Below are 23,789 nucleotides of genomic sequence, written 5' to 3'. Positions count from 1 at the left end.
TTCTGACTTCCGCCACATAATAGGAGTCTGCCTCTGTGGTCTTTCCTCACTTTGTCCTGAACCTAATGAGGTTGTCATCAGATATCTGGTTACCAGCTTTTGAAGGATGACTTGGAATATCCAGGTTGTTTTGTTTTGCTTTCAATACTGTGTTTCTAATCATCATATTTGCTGCAGTGACCACTGTACTTTCAACAGTTTACAGCTCAATCAAATTTCTTTTACTATCTTCCACTTTCCTTCAATTACATACTTCTGCCCATACAAACATTGCCACTCGCTGCTTCAGTACAGCAATGATCCTCAGCATCACAGGAGGACCTGTGTCAATTCCCAAGATCTCCCACAAATTTTGCTACAATGAAAACAAGCCCACCTATATAAGATACACTTTCTCAGAAACAGTTAACAGCCCTTTTCTAGTTACAAAACCTCATAGCTAGCTACATCTTTTCCTCCTCTCACCCATGCTTCTAATTTGAACTTCTCCTTCTCTTTCAAGACGGGGCTGCTTCTCTTAAAGGGAAGATCTTGTTCCATTTTTTTTGCAAACGGAGCTTTTTATTTCACAATATTTGCTCTTCAGAAACAGAGGTTGTTTAGTGTTACTTATTCATTTTCCTACAATCAATTGCAGTGACACTCAAATCTCAAAAGGCACCTTCTATGATATGCCCATCAACAAGCTAATTTGAGCATAAGTGCTTCTTCAACAAATGAGAGTAACTCTTTATGACACATTATGCATCTAACACCTTTCCTGAGTGATTACAGCACCTTCTTACTTTCTTGAGGGAATCTGAGTTACTTTTCCCAAAAAAACTTTGGGCGTCAGGCAGAGATTTTTTTTTTAACAGCATCAAAGAGCAGATGCCTCTGCTTGGACTGACAACTGGTCTGTCATTTCAATAAAACAGTCTGTGGCACATCAGTGATCAGGTATCACCTTTAGAGCAGTTCTAGACATACAATTTAATTTTCCTCACTGACCTTTAAAAATTCATCTTCCCCATACAGTGACTTGCAAATAGTCATTAAAAATGGAAATAGCAGCTTTGCAATAATACCAGAAAAAACCTGTACAGTATACTTTTCAAACGTCCTTCCCTAGCCCAAAACTGCCTGGATCATAAATTCACAAATTTTAATAGCTTAACCACTCACCCTGTGACATACTCGCACAACAAACGTTCTCATGGACCAATGCTTCAAGTAGCACATAAACCCTTCATCCCAGCTAAAAGTAAGCATGAAGTAATGAAGGGCATGATTCTGGCTGTGGAGTGGTTTGTGTCCGTCGTGTCGTGTCCCCCTCCCCCCCCCCCCCCCCCCCCCCCCCCCAAATCATACACGTGCTAGAAAGAACAAAGAAAACTCTGCCTGGTGCTCAGTAACTCAACAGGAGTTGGGAGCTTCTCACATTCCCTCCCTCAAAAGTCACACAAAGTCTGAATTTGTTCTGGAATCAAGAAAATCCAGGATGCTACTTAAAAAAAAAGTATTGTGGAAACAAAACCAAAGAAACCCAGTCATTGAGCCAAAGTGACAGAATTGAACTGTGGAGACCATGAACTTTCTAGTTTCTTGGTGCTGAGCTACTGGCACGACTGGCATGTTGTATGTATTTCATAGATAATCAGAAAGGCTTTCCCTGCTGCACTAGCACAGAGCAGAAGTACAACAGCACTACCTCCTCATCTAAAAGGAATTTTCTATTATGCCTTTTAAGTCCATCAAGCATGTCTTCTTACTCAGCTTTGATGGTAGATCTAAAATAAAAGTCCTAGAAGTAAAATAAAACCAGGTATTTGCATTTTAAAATTTATCTTAATCCAGAACAAGGATCATATTCTTGGATAAATTAAGAATGGAATCCAACTCAGAAGATACTAAATTTCCCACCTGGGGTTTCTCTTCAACACACTTTACCAACCAAATCCTTCACTCCTGGCTCCAAAAATAATTTCTATCCCCTCCCCTCCCTAAATGGCATAGCATGGTAGATTCCCTCAGTAAAATGATTGTCTGGAGGATTTAGATGGAAGAAAACCAAGAACTCCTTCATTAGCATCTGCAAATGGATCTGCTGTCTCCAAAAGCACTGCTCTGTCTTAATTGTTGCATTTATACCCAAATTCTCACCTACCCCATTTGGAAAAGCCCAGCAACAGCACCACAGCTAGTCAGGAAGGATGACCATGGAAAGAGAATTTAATCCGCCAGTCAAGTGTGAAGAACAGTCCTTTGGCACTGGTGTTCCCTCTCACAAGTCCCTTCAGTGTGCACACCCCAACTTACATAGGAGGGAGCCTGTAATACACATTTCAAGCCACTCAGTGTTATTTTCCAGACAGTTTTCTCCACACTAGATCGCTGATGGAAGTCATGCCTGTAAAACAAAGTGACTTATTTTCATCTCTTCCTCCAGGGCTGACTGAGTAGACAAAACTCATCCACAGGAACAGAAAATTACTCCAACACAAGTGTGAGAGTCCAGCATCTGAAGCTGGTTGAGAAGGTAGAGCTATCACTTTGTGTAAGAAAAGAATGACATAGCAATTGTGTCAACAACAGTGGGAGTGGGAGAATCTGATAGTATTTCCAAATTTGTGGGCTAAGAAACTAGAAAAAAGGGAACATCTCTTTTGTTGTGAGGCATACAATGACTTGTTATGATCTGCTCCTCCTTGGATATTTCCAGAGAGTGACAGCCACAGCCACTTGGCGTATGGGCCAAAGGTGGTGGTGTATGGGAGGGAAGGAATTACTCTCTGGATGGGGAAGTGCGTAAAACCTTTTCCAAACATCTGTTAATTAATAGCCACCTCCTGCCCTAGTAGTTTATAGACACTGCTGGACAAAATCTCAGCCACTGTATGTCTCATCAAGTGAATCTGAATCCTCCCAACCCACAGCCATCCAGTGTACTTCAAAGAAAGAAAGTCTATTTAGCAGAATTTCAGAGTTCCCCTGGAGAACCTTCTCAGGGCACCACAACTATGGGAAGACATTAAGGAAGCACACGTAACACTCCCATGCTAAAGGACTGACGCCATGAGACCTCTTTGCATTAGTCACTCACAGGTGTGGCTGGGAGATCAGTCCCACCTCTGCTCTCCAGGAAGCCCTCAAGGCCCAGGTCACCGCCTGGACCCTGAATTGACACCGACATCCCACTAACCTACCGTGGGATTGCTAACAGCCGTGGTGCTAAAACAGCCAGAGCTGCACTGTACCCCAACTCGTCCACCCCTGCTCTCTAAATCTCATTTCCCTACCACACCTTCCCACCATGCTCTCGCTAAACTGCTGCCTAACTCCAACCCAATGCCACCTTTAAGGCACCCCCAAACATTTCTGAACACCACATACAAGCGATACTCATGTTAACATCTGTCTGAATTTGGTAGAAACCCTGAAACAACATTCAAGAGATGAGCCTAGAAAAGGTGTCGACATGCCCACACAGCTCTGGCTTCAGAATTAACTGAAAATAAACATGCAAAGGTGGATACTTGGTCCCATTGTGAAGACTTGCATTGCTCACTGGAACAAATCTTTTTGGCATGTGGTAAGGAGGACAGATCACCACCACTTCCACCTTCTCCCACTTTTTTTTACTTCTTTCTCAAAGGGCTCTCAGTGCTCTTGCTATGTAGAATAGCCTGCTTTAGGGTTCAGTGTGGAATTCTCACATACTTTTAGACCATTATGGATACATCATCACTACTATTATTTCTGGATATGTTACTTTCATGCTCTAGGATATTACAACTATCAGCCATTTAAAGCCTCACTGCATAATGCATCAGTATTTCTGAACTCCATAAACCTTCACAAGCAACAGCTGGTTCAGACCCTGCTGCACTCAGCTTCAAAAAAGGCTATTTCACTGGAATTGCATGGGCTCTGGGCTATTCACACACTGCTTTTTCAGTCCAGAAACAGTTCAGTAAGCAAAAAGTTACATCATGTCAATTCTGTTGGGCTTCCACTTCTTCAAACAGTAAAAGCAGGGTTAATTACATAGCTGTACTTTTTGTTACTAGATATCTTGATAAAAGTTTAAACCAATTTGTAGCAGTGGGGGGTATACAAAGTAATCCATCCTTCCACTTAGTCACAGCTCTGTCCTCAAACTGACTGTACTTTAAAATAATCCTCGATGAAAGCAAGCAATGTTTATAGAGATAATTACTTCTCACCTATACAAACAGGTCTAACATTTGTTTCTTTTGCCTCTTGCTGCTACAGGCTTTAATTCCGTAGATGATTTTGAAACTGGCTTCATCTGTTATGGAACACAGCTTTCAAATAATAAAGAATGGTAACTAACACATGTGCCATGTCCCACATTAAAATCTTACCTCTTCAAATGTTTTAGAAAAGTTTTGCTGAGCCACAGGGAGTCTATAGATGGTCGTAAATTGATTTTAGCCTACAGACACATGAAAATATGAACAAAAAGCAAAGACAATTAAGTCAGAAGTCCAATCACATGCAGTTCATAGTGGCTCAGATGTTTTTTGTTTAATGATCTTCTTCAAGATGCAAAGTTCTGCTGTATGAGCAGAGTCTGCACAGCAAGAAGCTCCTCTGTTATCAAGAACTCATTTTTATTAAGTGTATTAAGATTTATCACAGATTTTTCTGGGACACATCTCTTCAGGAAATCCGACTCTCACAGTTGTAGACAGCAACATCCCTGTTCCAGATGACTGGCATTGCCCTAATCAATCCTCTAGAAGCTAAGGTGCAATTTCCTCTTGTTCATGACCAAACAAAGAAAATAAACCAAGTAACTTCAAAGCAAAGCCCTCCTTTACTGAAAACAGCAACCTTGCCTCCCTCTGTTCTCTTTTGGTATATCACTCCTTCACCCTTTGAGAAGCAGCAAATCCTCCTTCTGGGAACAGAATTGCAAAAGCAGAATGAAGGTTGTCCAGAGGAAGGAACACATTCAGGCCTCCGGATGGTCAAGCCACAATGCATATTCTGCTGGGTATTTTTCTAGCTACTGAATTGCACTTGCATAGGTAGATGCATCTCACACTTCCTACTTTTCTTTTTCAGGCAGTCTGTCTTTAAGGGCCAGGGAGAGAATTAGCTCACAAGAACTTGAAAGATGCTACTCAATATTGAATTTTCTCCAACAAGGCAACAACTACCCTGTGGGGGTTAAAAAACCACAAACTAAAATAAAACAACAAACCATATGTACCAAAGTTACCTACATTTCTCCCTACTGTTTGCCCCTCCTACTGCACATACCATCTATTTTGATCAAACCTTCTCACATTTCCACTAGATATTCCACTACCATGAAAGGGCCTGTAAGAGTAGAGAGAATCCTCTGAAGAGCTCCATTATGTCTGAAACTGTTGCCTGCCTCCATTTGCTAAGCAGCTCTGAGACCAATTCCAGAAGTGGGAGAACACTTCTCTGGCAACTCTTGCATTTTCCTTCACTTTTTTACTGTCACAGCAAATAGATGTATCAGCAGTTTAGCATGATTGCATCTAAACCACTAATTTTATTTTTAGTAACTGAGGGTACAGGTAAGGCTTGTATTTCATTTGTGCTCCTGGATGGCCATTTCAGCATCTGGACACAACATTCCATCATTTTATTTTCAGACATAGAATCAAGCACTAAGAGCCCTTCCTTCCCACAGAATGTTTTCTGTAGGTAACACAAACTCATCTCATGCTTTGAGCAACATGTTGCATTAATACCAGCATGGAGGCTTTTAGTTATTCATTAAAATGTACCACTATTAGCAGATCTGCAATTAGGTTTGAAAAGTTTGAGTCTGATTGGAGGAGGTTATTGCAGGTGAAACACTTCAATTATTTCTTTAAGTTGCTCATTTTAAACAATGCTGAAGGTCTTGTTAGTGTACAGAAGGCTACAGCTCTCATACCAAGCTCAAGCCTGCCTTTCAATCACTTAAGGCAGAACAGATTGATCACCCTCCTTCTGGGGGAATGGGATTCAAAGATAAACAGACTGATAGATAAAACTGATGTGGAAGAGTTGTTAGTAGACTTAAGAGCAAGGGCTTAAGTAACTGTCACTACATTTCAATGACAATGCCATAAAAAGCATTTTGCTTGCAGAATCAGATTTAGCATTCTGTTCCTCTCCTTCAAAAGACACATTTAATTTGTGGAAGTCCAAAAGACAGAGATTTTCAGCACTGTCTGAGATGAGCAAGAATCCTGTCTTTGTCTGAAACAAAACTAGACCTAGCATCCTCTCAGATGACCTCTGGGACAACTTCAAAGTACCACGAGGTGACTTGTTGCTTAACAAGAGCTGTTATCACTCTCAAACTAACTGCAGAAAAAATTATTCCCTGTGCTACAGCCAGCCTCCTGGTGTAAACTCACTTGAATGGTGACCCATCACAATGGAGCCCTCTTGACAGCCCTCCTCCAAGTAAGATCAAACCCTTACAGCCAGCAGTGTCCAAGCTGCATGCCAGAGCCATAGTACACAACAAACAACACAGTATAGCTTGCAGCCAGACCCTTCTTTGCAAGTTTCCACGAATGTTTAGTAATACGTTCCACAGACCTCCTAAATCAAGTACATTCTTATGAATACATTCAGTCACCCATTTCCATTACTGATCATCATGACTAATCACAGCAGTCAGTTTAAAACAAGGGAGGGAACACCCAAATGCATCACATGATTAAGGTTTTGCCTGTATTTTCAATTTCAGGAGTACTCGCATCTCAACACTGCCGGGCTCTGCTGCCCAGCTGGCTACTCCTTACCTTCCTTAATCACATACTTACCAGACTTCCACCTCATGCTTAGCAGGATTTCCACAGTGCTTTTGTTTTTGAACTACTGCTTTCAGAAGCGTGGCACTCTGTTAAAACTTTGTTTAATATTAAAGCCCTTTTCAAATATCTAATATGAAATCAATTTGAATCCAGCTGGGGAGGAGCAAGGAGGATATGTCTGTTTAGCAAAATACTATTCCAGACAAGCAAAAGATGCTGAATAAAGATCTTTAAAAAGATCTACCCAGAAATTCTTCCATAAACTGAAAACAAGCAGCACAAGGATGAGATATTTTGTGTACTGGACAACTTGTAGGTGGATCACAGGCAAAGGAGACCAGGACCTTGTTAACAACATCCCAACCCCAAGTATTTGTTTTCTTTCTGCTGCTCTAATACTCCACGAGATAACTTGCGTAGGCAGTTTTCCACAAATCTGTTATACAAAAGCGTACACTCCTGAATAATGAACTGACATATTAGCGATTATTAAAATCTCCTGGCAACAAAAACTCTCAGAAACAGAAAATCCAGAGGGTAAGCCTAGCTGGCCAGGGGGCACCTCAGGAAAGCTAAACCTGTCACCTATCTGAAGTACTCATCACAACTTCATCACAACAAGTACATTCCTGTAAAAAATTCCACAGCACATGATTCCAACACAAGCTCTCACCCAGAAAAAGTTGGTAACAATGAAACTAATAGTTGAAAAACTACTGGTTAATTGAGTGTTTAAATTGGTCACTCTGCCTTCTGTGACCTGTACCAAAAGCCCTCCTTAAAAGTCCAGGAATTAAACTCATATAGATATATATTACGTTGGATTGGCTATGTTAGAATATTTATGTTTAAGCAGTAATGACATGTATTAAAATCTCAGTAGCTACAGGCGATGAATCTGATCTTCACCGCAGCTTCCACAGCAGATTAATTACACAATTTCAGTTAACATACACAAGGTTAAAACTTCCATTACTCCACAAAAAAACCCTGGAACGTACGTGCAGCCTCTTGATCTACTCACAGTGCTGATAACAGGACCAAGAGGACGGGACTGTTGACAGTGCTGACCTAAGACATCAACCTGTACTGCCCAGCAGCCGAGAGCCTGCCCAGGTCAGTGCTCTCCCGCTGCACGATGAGGTACTTTACTGTTCTCCGTGTGGAAGAGGCCAGATGGGTCCCTGCTCCCAAGGGTTAGGAATATGACAGAGGGGGATGCTGAGCTACCCCCTGCTCTTTCTTAGTGATTCCAAATCACAGTCCAGACGCACTGTTAGCAAGGCAGAGAGGAGGTTTAGCTGCTATGGGTTGCTAGACCTACTTTCCAGGGCTGTTGCCAGTGGGTCTGCTCTGGGTCTCAGACATAGCTTACTTGGTTTTTTACACCTGCACATCCCTTGATTCTCTACAAACTAATGAATTCCACGAAGTGCCTTATTCACCATGTGCCTTGCCACAGTTAATAGCAAGTCAGCTTGTTTAAGAGCATTTCAAAAGAAGGCAGCTTGGCACAGACTTGTCTCATGGGTTATTTCCCAGATTCCCCAAACCAGGGGGAAGGGGAGGAAAGCCGCTTATCTTCTTTCTCTCAGTTCTCCAAATGCAAATGTGTCTTTCTTCTGTCCCCTTCAGAATGAATCAATTCACAGGCACTTTTCACGACTTCTGCTTCTGCGCAGCCACTAACTGGCCAAGCGAACTGTTCTACAACCACAACAGTACCACAGTTGCCTTCAGCCAGTTCCCAAACAAAGAGAGAAAAAGCACACCTTCCTTGCACAATGGACGGATGCATTCATTTTAAGAATCCACACTCAATTTTCATGTCAGCAACAACTCAAAGCAGAAGCTTTGATCAGCTAACATGGAAAAAAAGATTTAGTTGTGGAAAGATTCCTGTTTCCAAAGAGGGATTCTTTCACTCCACCTTCAACAAATTACAAATTGGCTTGCCACTCTTGAAAGCACTGTACCCATCCAACTGTTCCCACAAAACCACCCGAGAACATCTGCATCTTTGTAGTACTGAAGTAATGAGTTTAACACACTCAGCTGAGTCTGCCACACTGAACAAGTTTCCTCTCCATCAACACTGCAAGCTGTTGTTTTGCAGAACAGAACAGGCAGCTTCCCCAGATAAGGCAGCTCTTTCCTGGAAACGGAAGGCAGAGCTGCCTTATCACAGGAAAGGGAAGATAAAAGGTCACTCTTCACTAAGTGGCAAAGTTCTCACCTTGAAAGCTTTGCCCCTTGATTGGCATGGAACAACCAAGGTCATGGAACTTTTAATCAGACGCCTGCATAATTACTAAATCATTATTAATTATATCAGAGCACCGAGACCTCAGAGGAAAGGCAAAGCAAACAAAGAGCCTCCTCTGTTGTTGGAAAAAATTGGTAATTAAAAGTCATGAGTGCACCAAAGAGTGAGGGAACAGCATCACAGTCACTCTTCAGGACTCAGGAGTGACTTGCATGCAAAACAGCAGGCTTGTCTCCCTGGGGAAATTACAGGGTACTGCATTACAAAGCAGTGAGTAGGAGGGAAGGAAAAAAACAAAAAAAGAGACAGAGAAAGAACCACTCCTGCTTTATCAATAGCTTTATTTGCTCCACAGAGAAAGACAACACTGCCAACCAGTCCCAGGTTTGAGAGGTGCTTTCCACATGTTTCTGGCAGCTACAGAGAGCTCCTCCCAGCCTTATATCATGAACAGTTTCCATACTAAGAAGTGCACAAAAGAATGAGACCTTGTGTTCAACCTGATCCAGCCTACACACAGCCCTTGCCCAGGAGGCCCTGCCCAAAGACTATTCCAGTGAAAATCCTTTATTCACCTCAACAATCTGAGCTCAGCCTTAGTGAATACCCTTTCCCCAGAGGCTGCCCTTCAAAGCATCACTATCAAAAATTGAAGAACTTAAATTTGCCCTTAAAAAAAAAACCTCAAAAGAAGAAAAAAATGCCATGGTCCCACTCACACCACAATAAATCAAAACTTGGTTGTCATGATCCCCACCGAAAACAAAACAAGTGCTTTTGCTAATCAGGCTATGAGAAGATAAATGCTGATCTGTTCCTATATCAATGATACAACACACTATCTCACAGGGCATTGAGATATCAAAGATGGCGTTGGATGAAAAAAAGCACCACACTACCTACCATCATTTGCAGGCAAACACAAGAATCTCTCTGATCTGCTATATAGATAGTCTTAAAGATCTAATCCTAAAGATCAGCATACGCAAAAGGTGGCAAATCTGGGCCAGATCCCTGAAGAGATCAGTTTAGATGGATTATGAGACTATGGTGAGAAGAACAGACACTCTAATGCACTCAGCCCTCCCAACATAGAGAAAGAGAAGTGCAAAACACCAGAAGCCCAAAAAGAACAGTTTATAAGTCCCAGAGATCAGAACAAAGAGACATTTTCTACTCCACTGCTTCAAGTGCGACAACTCAGAAGGATGTATCTTCAAGGTACTCTAAGAAAGTCTCCCATTTAAAACATGAGCAAGAAGGAATAAAAGGTAACTGCAGCAGAAGCAGTAATGCAATTTGTGGGAGTCTGTCAATGAATAAAAAATTAATAACAAACAGCCTCTGGCTAACTGCAGCCATTTCATTATGCTTAACTCTGACAGACCCGAATGCAATACATTTTTATTGAAGTGCTTCTGGTCCTTTATCCCTTTTCTGAGCCTCCACTGCTTGCCAACGCAATGCCCTTTCACTGCTGTTACCTTATCACAGCACTCTGTTTTGTATTGCTGAACGCTAAGCCCCCAACCCCATGTGACAGCATGTACCTGTTGAAGATATCGCCCGACACCTTTTGCAGATACTGAAGTGCATCCGCCACCTGCTGAACAGCCTCCTCCCTGCGTAAGTCCGGTTGGATCAGGGGGACTGAATACATCTGCCCTTCCAAAAAATGCTTCTGGGCTACTGTAGCCATTGTGCCTAAAGGAAAGAGCAAATAGGTCATTACAGTAGACACACTTCCATTTTATCACAGCTTTTATTCAGGGACTTCCACTGTCTGCTCCCCTGATTATTTTTGGAAAGTGTTTCCAACAGAATTGGTGAACTGAGGAGAAAGGCACAAGTAGTAAGGCTGACATACTGGATATTTAATAAATCCAAGGCAGCAGTGAGGTGGGAGTCTCTTGTTTATCTAAATGCCCTTGGGAACCATAATTTTATTTTTAGCATGCTACTTAACAAATCACTGCTCAGTGCTGTGCTGAAAACAAAGACCACACTTTGGAGCAAAGCTGGTTCAGGGTGGGGATAAGACTCATCAGAAATCACCCTGTGTCCTCCTCCTCCCATCTTCATATTCCAGATGGATAAATTTCAGGTCATTCAACCCCATTAGCAAAATGCAGTATTTCTTCTTACACTTCTGCTCCAAGAAACACAACCACTGCTCCGTTCCAAGAACGGCAGCTATGAAATTACAGGGCATGCATGTGCACACACGCCCTTGCTCCAAGTAGGTTAATAAAGGTTCTTCCATTCTAAGACTCCCAGGAGCTGCTCATTGCTTCTGGTGACTGGATTTTTCCTTAGTAACTATCTTGAAAGCAGCCTCCTTATTTCAGGATCCTTTCATGTATAAAACCTAGATGGTCACTGAAAATCTTTCAGTAACGTTCAACACATGCACCAGAGCAGTATGCATGCTCCTGGATGCAGCCAAGACCATTGCTCTACAGTTCAGCCATGAGAAGGCTATGCATCACTCATGTTTCCACCCTGCCAGCCTTGCTGACCTCTCCCCCAGCAATTCCCAAAGGGTCTGCCTCCCATGCTTTTAGTAACAAAAATAGCAACGTTCCCAGACACAGAGGAGGTTATAGAGAAGAAATCCATTTCTCTGAGCACATTAGAAATGGTAAAGTTACAAATACATTACTGTTAGGCCAGTCTGATTAATGAACAGAATAGATTGTCCATAGAATTTTCTAACCCAAACTCTGCCGGTAGGCCTACACAACTCCCTTCAAACTTGTTTTCTGAGTGTCTTGTTCATTCAGACTGTAAAAAGCCACACTCTGCAGCTGCTCATTACAGGGTTTCATCACGCAGAGCACTGTAGATCTGTATAAGAAAAAATTCATTAAGCTGAAGAGAAGCTAAACAAAGGAGGATCAAAAAATAAGGTATTGGAAACAGACAGAGATATCTCAGGACACAACACATTCCCTCCATGGTACTTGGAGGTCTGCAGGAGCCTAGTCCAGGAAGCCCTGCTGTGTGCAAACTCGTATTCCAGCCTGTACAGCAGAGCAGGCTGAGAATAACATAGAAACACAGCCCATACTGGGGAAATTCACAAAACAAGAACCTGAAGAGATAGTCACAGCATAAAACAACAGCTTAATGGGTGAAAGTTAGAGGGGTCTTCATTCTTTAAATTCCCTGTCTTGCCTCACAAATAGAAAAGCTATCAGATTAGACTTGCCTGCAGCCACTCCTGTACATTTAAGAAACACCATCCAGCCCCTCCAAATTTGTCCTTTCTGATCCTACCACAGCAGGCTACGAAAGACTTTCTGTAAATGGGATGTGGCTGTTGTGTGGGTTTGTATTTTGTTTGTTGGTTTGTGGTTGGTTTTTTTTGTGTGTGTGTGTGTGTGGTTTAATAATGAATCATATGAGAGGTAAAAAGAGGAGGAAACCCAGGAGCCTTTCAGCAGATAACAAATTTTCAAAATCAAGCCCAGCCATCAGAAGACCTGGCTGTGCTGCTGGAAGCCTAGACCTATTATTCTGTTTCACTTCATGCATCACTGGCAGCCAGACCCTGTATCCACGCTCTTTAGCAGCAATGTTTGCACACTGATTAGTCTTCTTGACCGGGCCTATTCATCAGGCAGGAAATTATTATTTAGAGTTGTAAAGCATACAAGTTAATCTGAGAGGAGTACAGCTAATTTTGAGACGGCATTTTCTGATCTGCTGACCACAAAGAAGCATGAACCCTTTTGCTTTCAAACCTACCATTTGACTAACAACGCCGAACAAAGAGACCAGCTAACACAGCAAGTGCACAGTTAGGGGATACTTTGGCTCCAGCAGCAAAAAGAGTTTACAGTCCTCCCTGCCACTGGTCACAACTCTTCTGTTGCACCAGTGCTGCTGATGTTTGGGATGCCTATTTTTAACTCAGATCAGTTCAATGACCCAATTTACCGCAGCCAGATAAACAGCTGTAATTGCCCAGTCATGAAACAGAGTGGGAAGCAGGGGCAAGAAGGGGACTTCTTAAACTTGCCTCACTATCAAAACCATTACTGTGTAAAGGTAATCCTGTTCCACAGACTGAGAAAGCCAACTTTTCATCTCTTGAGGGCAGATGAGATTATACAGCCCCGGTAAGATTTCTCAGACTCTCACCAATCCTAATTATCTTAGTGACCTTTCTAAAGCCAAGTTCAGTTCAGCTGCTGACTGATGCTCACACTCAGAAGCAGTACTCCCCTAGCTACTACCAAACCGTTTTCTTCCCTGCAGGCAGAAGCTACAGACTGTGCTTCAGGTCCCACAACTTCCTCGCAAAGAGAGGAGCACACAATAGCAGGGCAAAGCAGGAAAAGCCGCCGGTGCTCCTGCTCCCACTGTCACAGTTCAGCTGTCAGTAAACTTCAGTTTCACGGGTTCTCAACGCAGCCTTTCAAATGAGCTCCAGATTCTCACCTTTCCTTAAAAAACACATTAGAGATGTGGCAGACTCTGTGGGAACTGCTGTTAGAGACAGATAGAAGAGGCAATTCTTTCTGTGCAAGGTAACAAAATTAGAGATTTATAGCAAGAAGAAAAACAGCAACAGCCTTTGAATGACTAGACTCAGACAAAATCATATGCTACAGCTGCTATTTATTAATTGTTGCGACCAAACTAACTGGAGAAACAAGCTAGTTTTACAAACACTGAGTAAAGGCTTGACCATACACTTAGGATAAAAGCAGAATTGCTTCACATTACAGACAGGGACTGCAGGAACAAGGAAGATTTTAATAGAGGAAATTGAAAATATTCCCAATAAAAGTCAGGAAGGAAAGCAAAGACTGAATGTCACTCAGGAAGACTGACTCTTCCTTTATCATGACCTCCAGCGTAGTGACAAGGAAGCAGCATATTTCCTTGCCATGCTCCATTATCTGAATTGGGCATTACCTAAAATAAGTGTGCTGCAAATTAGAAATATCTCAACTCTACCACCCTGCCTAACGGATGCCAAGCCTTCATGTAGCATACACGCTAAAGGTGCAAATAAACTGCTCATATCTTACACATCTGGAGTCACTTCCAGCAAAGTAACAAACTGGTTCCAGTATCACTCCAGAATTACAAAAAAGGAGCAGGCATGTTTTAGCAGAAAGTACAGCATCCTGGAATTATGACGGCCAACATGAAATACTCAGATGCTACAGGGAGAAATGGACATATAAAACCCCAAAGCAAGTATGATTCAGAAAAGCATATGTCAGATCACCCAAGAGATTTAATCATTAGTGGTGTGACCACCTGTGGGCGACACAAGGCAGAAAAAACGGCAACATGGCAATTTTTTTGTGATTAAAGAGGCTCTGGAAAAGAGCTGCAGCCACTCTTTACTCAATTAGTTTTTCTATGTCAACTTTCATAATCAAGACAAATGTGCTCTGGTGTTACATAATAACCTCATTTGGCTTACTAAATTGCAAACAAAGAAAAAAAATTTTTGTTTTCTCACTGCACCACCTGCTTATGAGTGTTAGACTCTGATTTGGAAGATTTGACTAGGTAGGGCTAGCAACTGCTCAGATTTGTACTTTTGTCTTAAGCTGTCTATGCCTTTAACCTCAAGCAAACTGGTACAAAGCTCATAAGGGCTGGTGGCTCTGTCTGCACCCGAAGCTGATCTCCCCCTTTCAGTTCCAACATTCACACTAGCAAAAGCCGAGCAAAATGCAAAATCAGCCTCCACCAGACAGTCTCACTTTTCCAAAAGACTTACAGCAGGATAGATAAAGGCTGAGCATGCCAGGGTTCTCAGGTATCTGGAACCAACAACTGGTCATACTGCTCAATCATCACAGCCAAATCCAATATTCTGATGGCTATGTAGAGATTTGTAGCTCTGAACCCAAAAAAGAAAATATATAATTCACTGCTCTGGATAGGGAGAGAAACATTCCACCTACTTTGCTCACCTCTTGGATTACCTCCCCCTAGAGTAAAAGAGGTATTTTTACCTCTTTTTATTTATTTTATTTAATTAATTACTTCTATTTTATTTAGAGTAAAAGAAGTATTCTTGGGGTACCTCCCCCCAAGAATAAAACTCTTTATGTCAAGGCTAAGCCCAAAAGAACTTGTTACAGAGCAAACAGAATCTGTACACTCCTCTAACTTCTTTAGAAAATATTGCTCCATGGAGTATCAATCACTGAGATGATTATCAATAAACCAAAAAACCCCACAATGTTAAAATATCTTAATTTTTTAAGGCAATGTAAACAAAGGCAACATTAAGAAAATAATTTGGCTGTCCTCAACACAGACAGAGACTGTAAAGCTATTTACAAGCACTTACCAGATGCGTACTTTGCTATGAAAATAAAAGGAAAATAAAGCAAATCACCAGCACCACTTACTTCCTTAACATGCTTCACGGGATTAAAAAAGAGGGCTCAGGGGAGAAAAGGGCTTGAATACTTTGGAAAAAAAAAATCAGTGTGCATTCTTCAGAGACACAAGGGCTGCTTTAGCAATTACTATGCTGCTCCTTCTGTCACTGCACTGGAAAGGCAGCATGAACTAAAGGCCTCTAATTCCCACATGCAGTAACATCTCCAGGAACAAGTGACAGGCTCTCTCTAGCCCTATGTCTCACCTTTGTAGGACTCTAATAAAAGATCAAAGCCTTATAGCCACTGCAAGGATGCAAAGAGCAGCAATACACAAGTCTGCATATCCTTCACCACTACACCACTACCACCAGGATGGTTCCACAGTGGAACAGACCAAGTCACAAATAACTACAGGTTAAGATTAAACACACTCAAAAAATGGAGTAGAGACAGGCTTTGGGCATAGCTCATCACAAGGTGCTATCTTCTCTGATAAAGTTGCATCCATTACTTGGTTCACAGTGAGAACTCATCCCAAATTCCTCACCGACAGTGATTTCTCACACATAACACCTTCTACCATGTTTATCTGGACACATGTTCTCCCAACCTGGCTGATAACAACAGACCTTTGTTATTCTCACTTTCCTCTGCTCCAATCTAGTGTACAACATCAGCACATTGCTCGCAATACCTAAATGCAGCTTTTAGAGCTCAGAAAGCTCCCAGCTGCTACAATGTCTGTTGTGTGTCTCATCATAAACTTCTACTACTACACACTTAACTACAGTACTTTGTCGTACTGTACTTAAAATACTACTACATCCTTGTACTCTACTTTCCCCACAGGCTTCCCACAGAATTTCAAATCATGATCAAATCTGCTCACATATTCAAGTCACACCTTGGTGGTACTAGAAACTTGCCTAGAGGCTATTCAACAAAATATCAGAATGAACCCTTCCAAGGAAATAAGGGGGGGGGGGGGGGGGGGGGGGGAGGGGAAGATAATTGTATCACCTTGCCTCCAAAGATAAAGCACGCTCCTGGGAGTTTATGAGCTGCGATGCCAGGGAACACTATTTAAAAATGAGACTTAAAATGCTAGAAAAACAAAACATGTCATTGCATATGTTCCCCCTGTTAAGGGACAGGATAAGGCAGCATGCGCACAGGCGCTTACACAAACGTAGACACACAACTGAAATGAAAGCTAGACGTTGCTTACACTCTGGTGGTAAACGCAGTACAAAAGCCTAGATGTAAGTCCTATTTTATTTTGCAGCAAATGAATGCCCTGCACTGGCATTCAAGGGGTTGAAATTTAGTCCTCCAGCAGAGCAGACAATAGGCAGCTACTCTGGGTAGGAGAGCTGGTTGTATTTCTAGCAGGGAGGGGAGAGGTTCACCACAGTCCCCGTGCTAAGCCAACTTTACCTTTTGGGGGAGGGGGAGAGAAGCACTTTGATAAGTTAAGAGGATGAAAAGTCTATTTATATTTTTAATTAACCACGTTCTACAGTGTTATTAAGCAGCAATCAAAGATGCAGATGGTACGGATTTCATTGGCAAGAGGTGCACTGTGCTGAATATTAAGGAACTCTGTCCCTTGTGCTGGTTTTGGCTGGGATAGAGTTAATTTTCTTCATAGAAGCTAGTAAGGGGCTATGTTTGGATTTGTGCTGGAAACAGCTTTGGTTATACAGGAATGTTTTCTTTATTCCTGAGCAGCCTTACACAGAGCCAAGGCCTTTTCTGCTCTTCACCCCATCCCTCCAGCGAGCGGGCTGGGGGGGCACAAGAAGTTGGGAGGGGACACAGCTGGGACAGCTGACCCCAACTGACCAAAGGGATATTCCATGTCAGCACGTCATGCTCAGCATATAAAGCCAGGGGAACAAGGAAGGCAGGGATGTTTGGAGTCATGGCATTTTGCCTCCCCAAGTAACCGCTGGGAAGGATGGAGTGTGATGGATCCCTGCTTTCCTGGCGATGGCTGAACACCTGCCCACAGATGGGAAGTGATGAATGAATTCCTTGTTTTGCTCTGCTTGTGTGTGTGTTTTGCTTTACTTATTAAACCCATGAGTTTTCTCACTTTTACCCTTGTGATTCTCTCCCCCATCCCACTGCAGGGGAGTGAGCGAGCAGCTGTGTGGTGCTTGGTTGCTGGCTGGGGTTAAACCACAACACCCCTATAAACAGGCCTAATGACCATCTGAAGGCTAGAAGGTAGTGATGAAAGTAAGCATTAATAAGGCCACAATTAGGCCCTGCAGCAGGCTGTACTCCATCAAGGTGCTCATGTTTCTAGATGTTTCTTAGAGTAGGACCCTCAAATTCTGTTGTAGATGTTACTGCTTTGGATGTCAAGACCTCTAATAGCTATTTTAGGCAAAGCTATGACAAGTGTAATTTCTCTGTCTTTGGAGGGCCTGGCATCAGTTCGGATTTTACTTCCCAGTACCATTTCTGCAGCAAGACAGCCCCTCATTCCAGCTGTTACACCCTGCTCGCTCTCAATGACTGAATTAAACTGGGCAGCTGGTGCTCTCCAGGCAGAGAATGGCAAGGGGTGCAGGAAAATGAGAAGCTTTAGAAGCTATCACTCACTCTCCCTCCCTCTTAGAGCAGCAGAAGCACATCATGGCTGCATCTGCATTTTAAAGTTAACCTAGCCACAGCTATAAAAGCCATTTCGGACCTTCTGCACCAGTTTTAGAGAGATATTTACTCAATATCAACCTCATACTTTCAGCCTGTCTTTACGCTATAGCGTTACTGCAGAAGAACAACAACAGAAAAAAGTCTGTGTAGAAAATGAATCCTACAATGCATCTCCTGCTACATGCCAATACATCCAAAAGCTGCTCATTGGTATGGGGTTGTCTGAACAGCCTAGAGCTTTCCAAAAGGAGACAGCCTGCCACATCACACCACAGCCCTGCAGAAACAGCAGAGCACTGAGGAGCCTGACCTGATACTCAGCAGGACTCAGGGGTTTGTGCTGCATCTCACACGCTGCACATCCTGGCCTTGTGGACCAATATTCTGCTTGGAAATGGCAAGAGTGGATTTCATCACTGAAACAGTCTCACCTCACATCCAGGTACCACAAGAACATTGTATTGCAGCACAATGTCAGCTACAGTGCTAGGTGCCTTTTTGTTAGCTAAAACTATGTATTACTGATAGCCATGTAGTTCAACCCAATATACTCTGGGGTGTGCATGAAAGGTATCCCAGATTAATTCAACTTGAAATATGTTTTGCTCAACCTACTGGCTGCCAACGTTGTACTAGAAAAAGGTGTTAAGGTAATGCTTTTTACTCACTTTTTAAAACAGCAAGAGACACTCTGGTATGAGGTTTGCATTTTAAACCCCAAAACTTCCCCCCCCCGCCCCCCTGCCCCCCCACCAGTGAATTCCCTAAGTTGCAGAGGGAACACAAGAGTGGCTTACTAACACAGTTTCTGTAAACTAGGTGCCTGATAGAAGCGTGTCTCCTTGGACCATGGGCTGAGTCAGAGACCAACAAACACCCATTGCTACTTATGTGTTTGTCTTATCCTGCTTTTCCTGGAGTAAAAGGCTATCCATATGTGATCCTTCCTGAGCATTCAGAGCTATGAAAGGAGCACCAGCCTGTCAAAAATCTACTTCTGAAAGTGCAAGCCCAGTATTTCATGTAGCCCCTTCTCAAGAAGCCAGGGCTTGTTAACAACTTTGGTGCAGACACATTGCTGTGAAAGAAGCAGTAGCTATTGCAGCTACTAAAGACAGATGACATTATGAGCAATATGACACTAAAGCAAAGACATTACTGACAGGTAACTAAATGCTCATGAACTGGAGGATTTGGATTCCCACCAGCAGCATTGTCTCTTAGATCAAATAAGCATGGGTCTGAACCAATGGATCAACAGACTTGGTGACCATTCCCAAATGAAGACGCCCCCTTTCCCTAAAAACTACTCAGAGCCACTTAGATTTGTTGGTTTGTCACATACTACATTGCCCTATTTCACTTAGGCTAAAGAGAAAGAATCAGAACTTGAGATCTTGGAGCCCAGCTTTACGATAGCATACAGCAACTCCTTGACAAACTGCAAAATACCTGACATTTAAAGATGGATGATGTAAAATCAAAAGATATCAACTCTCCAGGAGACAGAGTGCTATTACCTTGAATTATTTTTTAAAGAGAATCTGAAAGGTAGAGACTTAAAAGAATTTAGATGTGCACTTCAATCCTTTCAGCTCCACAAGCAAAAATGGCTTCTGAGCTACTACTGTCTTCAGGACAACCTTGCCTCTCAATGAAGAGTTCTGCTTTGCAAAGCACAGACAGCAACCCTCACTCACTGCCATGAGGCACTGAATTGCAAGCTGCATCACCTTGCTGAGAAAGCCCTGTCCTCTAAGCACAGACTGAATTTTATTATTTTTTTTCAGCTGGATATATAAAGCTCATTTTGATGGACAAATGTTGGTATCCAAAGTTAATCAGATAATCCACTCTGCAACTGTCACCTTTGGCTCTCATCATTAATGGAGATAATCAGGTACCCTAATGAATGATTGATCTGATTCTAAGGCAGCCATCTACAAATGACCAAAAGCACTGTGCTAATTGCCTGCCTCCCCTTCCTCTCACTATTCATTATAAAAGAAGTCTAAGCAAATAGCTCAGCTACACCTGCAATGCAGACATCAAAAGTAATGCTGAGAATCCCAGCCCAAACACTGAAACACAGGTCTTAATTTGATTTCCTAAATGGAGGTATGTTGCTTTTATATGCCTAAAGCAGACAGAAGCCACTGGCTAAGCCAAAAGTCTGTCCTTTGAAGGGCCATTTCCCTGCAGTAAGTTCTCCTAAATACTGGAGTTTCAAAAGCAGGCTAGCTGAAATGCTGCTGGAGAGCAGTTTGGTTCAGTAAAACGAGGAGCTGCTCAATCTTATTATCAGACCACAGCAACAAATACATACATCCAAACCCATAACAATTTCCTAAAAAAATTTTTTTACAAAAATCCAGTTAATTTTCCCCTCTAATTTTCTGAGGCAAAATCAGCTTCAGTCTCCTGCACAGTGACCTTAGGTGCTGATCTAACCACTGCCATATTTCACTGCCACAAACCCTAAATAGCAGTGTTCTGTTTTTCACCTCCACATTCAGTATCCTCTGCTCCAAAGTTCTGGAGTTTTACAGCATTCACACTCCAAATGCACTGTATTACAACAGATCCCAAGATACTTAATCAACAATCAAATCAAACTGACAACCAAACCAGTTCCTGCCCGTTTTATACATTGAAAAGCAAAGGGAATGCCTGCATTTCTGTATGACAGGAGGGGAACTCACTTACTGTGAGGAAGTGTCTTCAAGCCTGTTCAGGGTGGCCTGGATGACAGGAGCTGACAAAAAAGCTGGGTCAAAAGAATGACACCTGGGGAATCAATAACCCACTAAACAAACTGCTGGCTGAACTATTTTCTAGCAAAGGTTATCTTGTGAATAGGTCTAAGCAGAGTTGATTAGCTACAGAAATTGCTTTTTGATGATAAAAATGATTCCCTTCAGGCTCATACACCACAGCCACAGGGAACAAACATCACAATTTCAGACATAATCCTCCTCTTCTTCTGCACACTACCTTTAATCTCAAAAAAAAAAAAATTTAAAAAATCTGCCTTGCTTTCAGGCTTATCTCAGTCCTATTTTTCCCCAGTCCTCAATTTCTACCCTTCTCTTTTATTGCTCAGGCTAAGCATGCAGCAACTACAGCTACCTAGTATTACCAGAACCCAGAAGCCAGACTGCAGAGTAGTTCCCGGTGATTGTTTGCTTTCAGTTTTCTTGCCAATGAACTCCTGAATTGAGAGAAGACAATAGCACTTTTTATCTGAAGGAATGAAGATTAAAACCTCACTTTAAATATCCAGAGTGATAGAAGAAGGGCAGGCAGATGCTAAGACTAGCAGTCTGTTGCTCTGAGAATGCCTCAGGTGTTTTTCTGCCTGAGGGCTCTTTGGAGGTGTGGCTGCTTCGCTCCAACCAAAGCATCCCAGGAATACAGGGTTTATCAGGCAGCCTTTACCTCCCAGCTTTACTACTCAGACAAGACAAAGGTAATCAAATATCAGGAGAACTTATCAGACCCTAGCTAACCTTCCTAAAAGAAAGTCTAAGGAAGGGACAGCTGACGAGAGCATCTCAGATTCCCCAGAAAACTAAAATGCAGAAGCCTCTACAAGGACATGCCAAAGTCACTTTACTTCCAGCCCTTGCCTCTGGCAAGAGCAGCACTATCCGCTCCACTTTCTTTCACTGCTCAAGGATGGCTCTGTATTTCAGAGAATTAGCAAGAAATAGAGACAGTTTTAGCTTCTCCCTCAACTGCTCCAGGATAGGTCAAACCTGTCTGCAAATCACTGCTAGTTAACACCCACCACACAACCTAAATGAAGTAAATAGGTCATCTCAAGCAAACTCCTATCTGATATTTGCCTGAATCATGTGAAATGCCACAACCACAGCTGGCACTATCCCACACTCCGTGTTGGAAGCTGCACTGTAAAAGCCAGCAGTCAAGAATTAGCCTACTCTCCCCAGGGACAAAAAAGCCTCTCTTTAGAAAGAGGCCTTTGGGAAAATCCAGGTGGTATCCAAACATCCAACATTTGAACACTGGCAGGGGGGAATGCGATCCTTACCATGACAGGGCTTTTGTTGATTACTAAAAGAAACACTAACAATGATCATCACTGCTGGATGTGGATTCACAATGTTCACTACATCCATGAGCAGCTTATCTTCATGTGTACAGCTAGGTCTAGTAGCTCTGTGGTCTTTTTACTGCTGGCTGACTCATTATTTTGAACACAGAAAAACATTAATACAATAAACGCACCTATCACAACAGCATTTGGGTTCACTTGCAAACACCGACAATGTGGTTTTTACTTGACAAATCATTACAACAGCACAGTTACCAGCCTGGCAGTGAAGAACATGCCCTTGCACAAATTAATCTGTATTAGAACTGATTTGCCAGTACTCCAGCTAGCAAACTGTTGATGTGCTGATGGACGAGAAGTTACAGTTTTTATAATCTGTGGTGTCCTTTGAGTTAGCTGATCGCTAATCGGTACTGAACACCCCCCTCCCCCAACTCCATTACAAGCCATTAGTTAACTTCCTGAGGAGAAGTTACATATCCCACATCCCTGAGTCCGCTGACTTTCTATCTTGGACACCTTCTTCCCTTTCTCACACCTCCCTTCAGGCTGCCGCACCTAGCTGCCCATCCCTACGGGGCACCCAGCCTACCTGTGGGGATGGCCGAAGGCAGGGCCCTTCCCAGTCCCCAGAGCGCGACGCTCAGGCCAAGCGCCCCTACGGCATCGCCCACCCGGACCTTCCACGCCGGCCTGGCAGGTTTTCCAACCGATGTCGCGGCTCGGCACGGAAGCACCACGTAAGAAATGTAATAAAGGATCTTCTAAACCTGTTATCCCACCCGGACAGGTACGGTACTACGACTCCCACTGCACATTACAGGCCCTTTCTACCCAAGGCCTGGCGGGGTCCCCGACGGACAGGGCCTGCGGCCACCCAGAAGCGTTTCACCGGCGGGCGGCAGGCCGCAGGGCCCGCGGCACCCCAGGGCAGGCGCTCACTGGGCCCCGCTCGGGCCGAAGGGAGGAAGGGCCCCGGGCCCCGGCTCCTCGCCGCCGAGCCCCACCGCAGCTGCCTCTCGCCTCGCCGTGCCGCGGGGCGCGCCCCACACCCGGCGCCCTCCGCTGACCCGCGCTGCCCGCGGGGGCCCGGCCGGGCCGCCCCGAGCGCCGGGCACAGAACCGCAGGCGGGGGAGGGGGGGGGAAGGGGGGCGGCCCCGCCCCCCGCGGCCGCGCCGAGCCCAGCGCGCGCTCCCTGCCGCGTCGCGCGCCCCTCACCTGCCGCGAGCCAGCCACGCCCCAGCGCCCAGCAGGAAGCGGCTCCCGGCACCGCTTCCGCCCCTAGTTGTGCGTCACTTCCGCCCGGTTAGGCCGCCCCGCGTCTGGCGGCGAGGCCCAAGGCGCATGCGCGCAGTAGCGGCGGGGGGCGGGACGGGACGGGACGGAACGGAGCGTGGGGCGGGCGGTGGCCCGCGGCGGCGGTGGGCTGTCCTCCACTCGTCCCGGCGCTGCCGGGCCTGGCGCTGCGTCGTCTGCACCACCTGAGTCCCTCCCCGGCACTGCTGCCCGCCCCGGCGCCGGCCGGCAGCGCGGGCGGTGTGTGGGCAGCAGGAGCTGGCGGTCCGCCCGCCCCGGGACAGGCCGCCCAGGGGCACCGGCGAGGCCCCGCGGAGCG

General features: G+C 44.0%; 1 protein-coding gene across 5 annotated transcripts in view; it reads right to left on the bottom strand.

Moving 5' to 3' along the window:
* WASHC1 (WASH complex subunit 1) overlaps nt 1-23,500 on the bottom strand; it is a 45,649-nt gene extending 22,149 nt beyond the window's left edge. The window contains exons 1-2 of one of the 5 annotated variants that reach the window (XM_040597026.1): nt 23,393-23,500; nt 10,614-10,767 (exon numbers count right to left, since the gene is read on the bottom strand). In XM_040597026.1, the coding sequence (XP_040452960.1) occupies nt 10,614-10,762 (149 nt within the window). In that variant the 5' untranslated portion in view covers nt 10,763-10,767; nt 23,393-23,500. Of the gene's footprint in view, nt 1-10,613; nt 10,793-11,779; nt 11,911-22,765; nt 23,166-23,392 lie in introns of those variants that run through there. The other 4 variants (XM_040597027.1, XM_040597028.1, XM_040597025.1 and 1 more) reach the window with 4 other exon arrangements.
* Between the last annotated feature and the right edge of the window lie 289 nt (nt 23,501-23,789).

Source organism: Falco naumanni, chromosome 5, assembly GCF_017639655.2.
Source record: "Falco naumanni isolate bFalNau1 chromosome 5, bFalNau1.pat, whole genome shotgun sequence".
Lineage (NCBI taxonomy): Eukaryota > Metazoa > Chordata > Aves > Falconiformes > Falconidae > Falco > Falco naumanni.
Note: the sequence above shows the minus strand (reverse complement) of the source record. Positions and strands in the feature narration are given on the sequence as shown.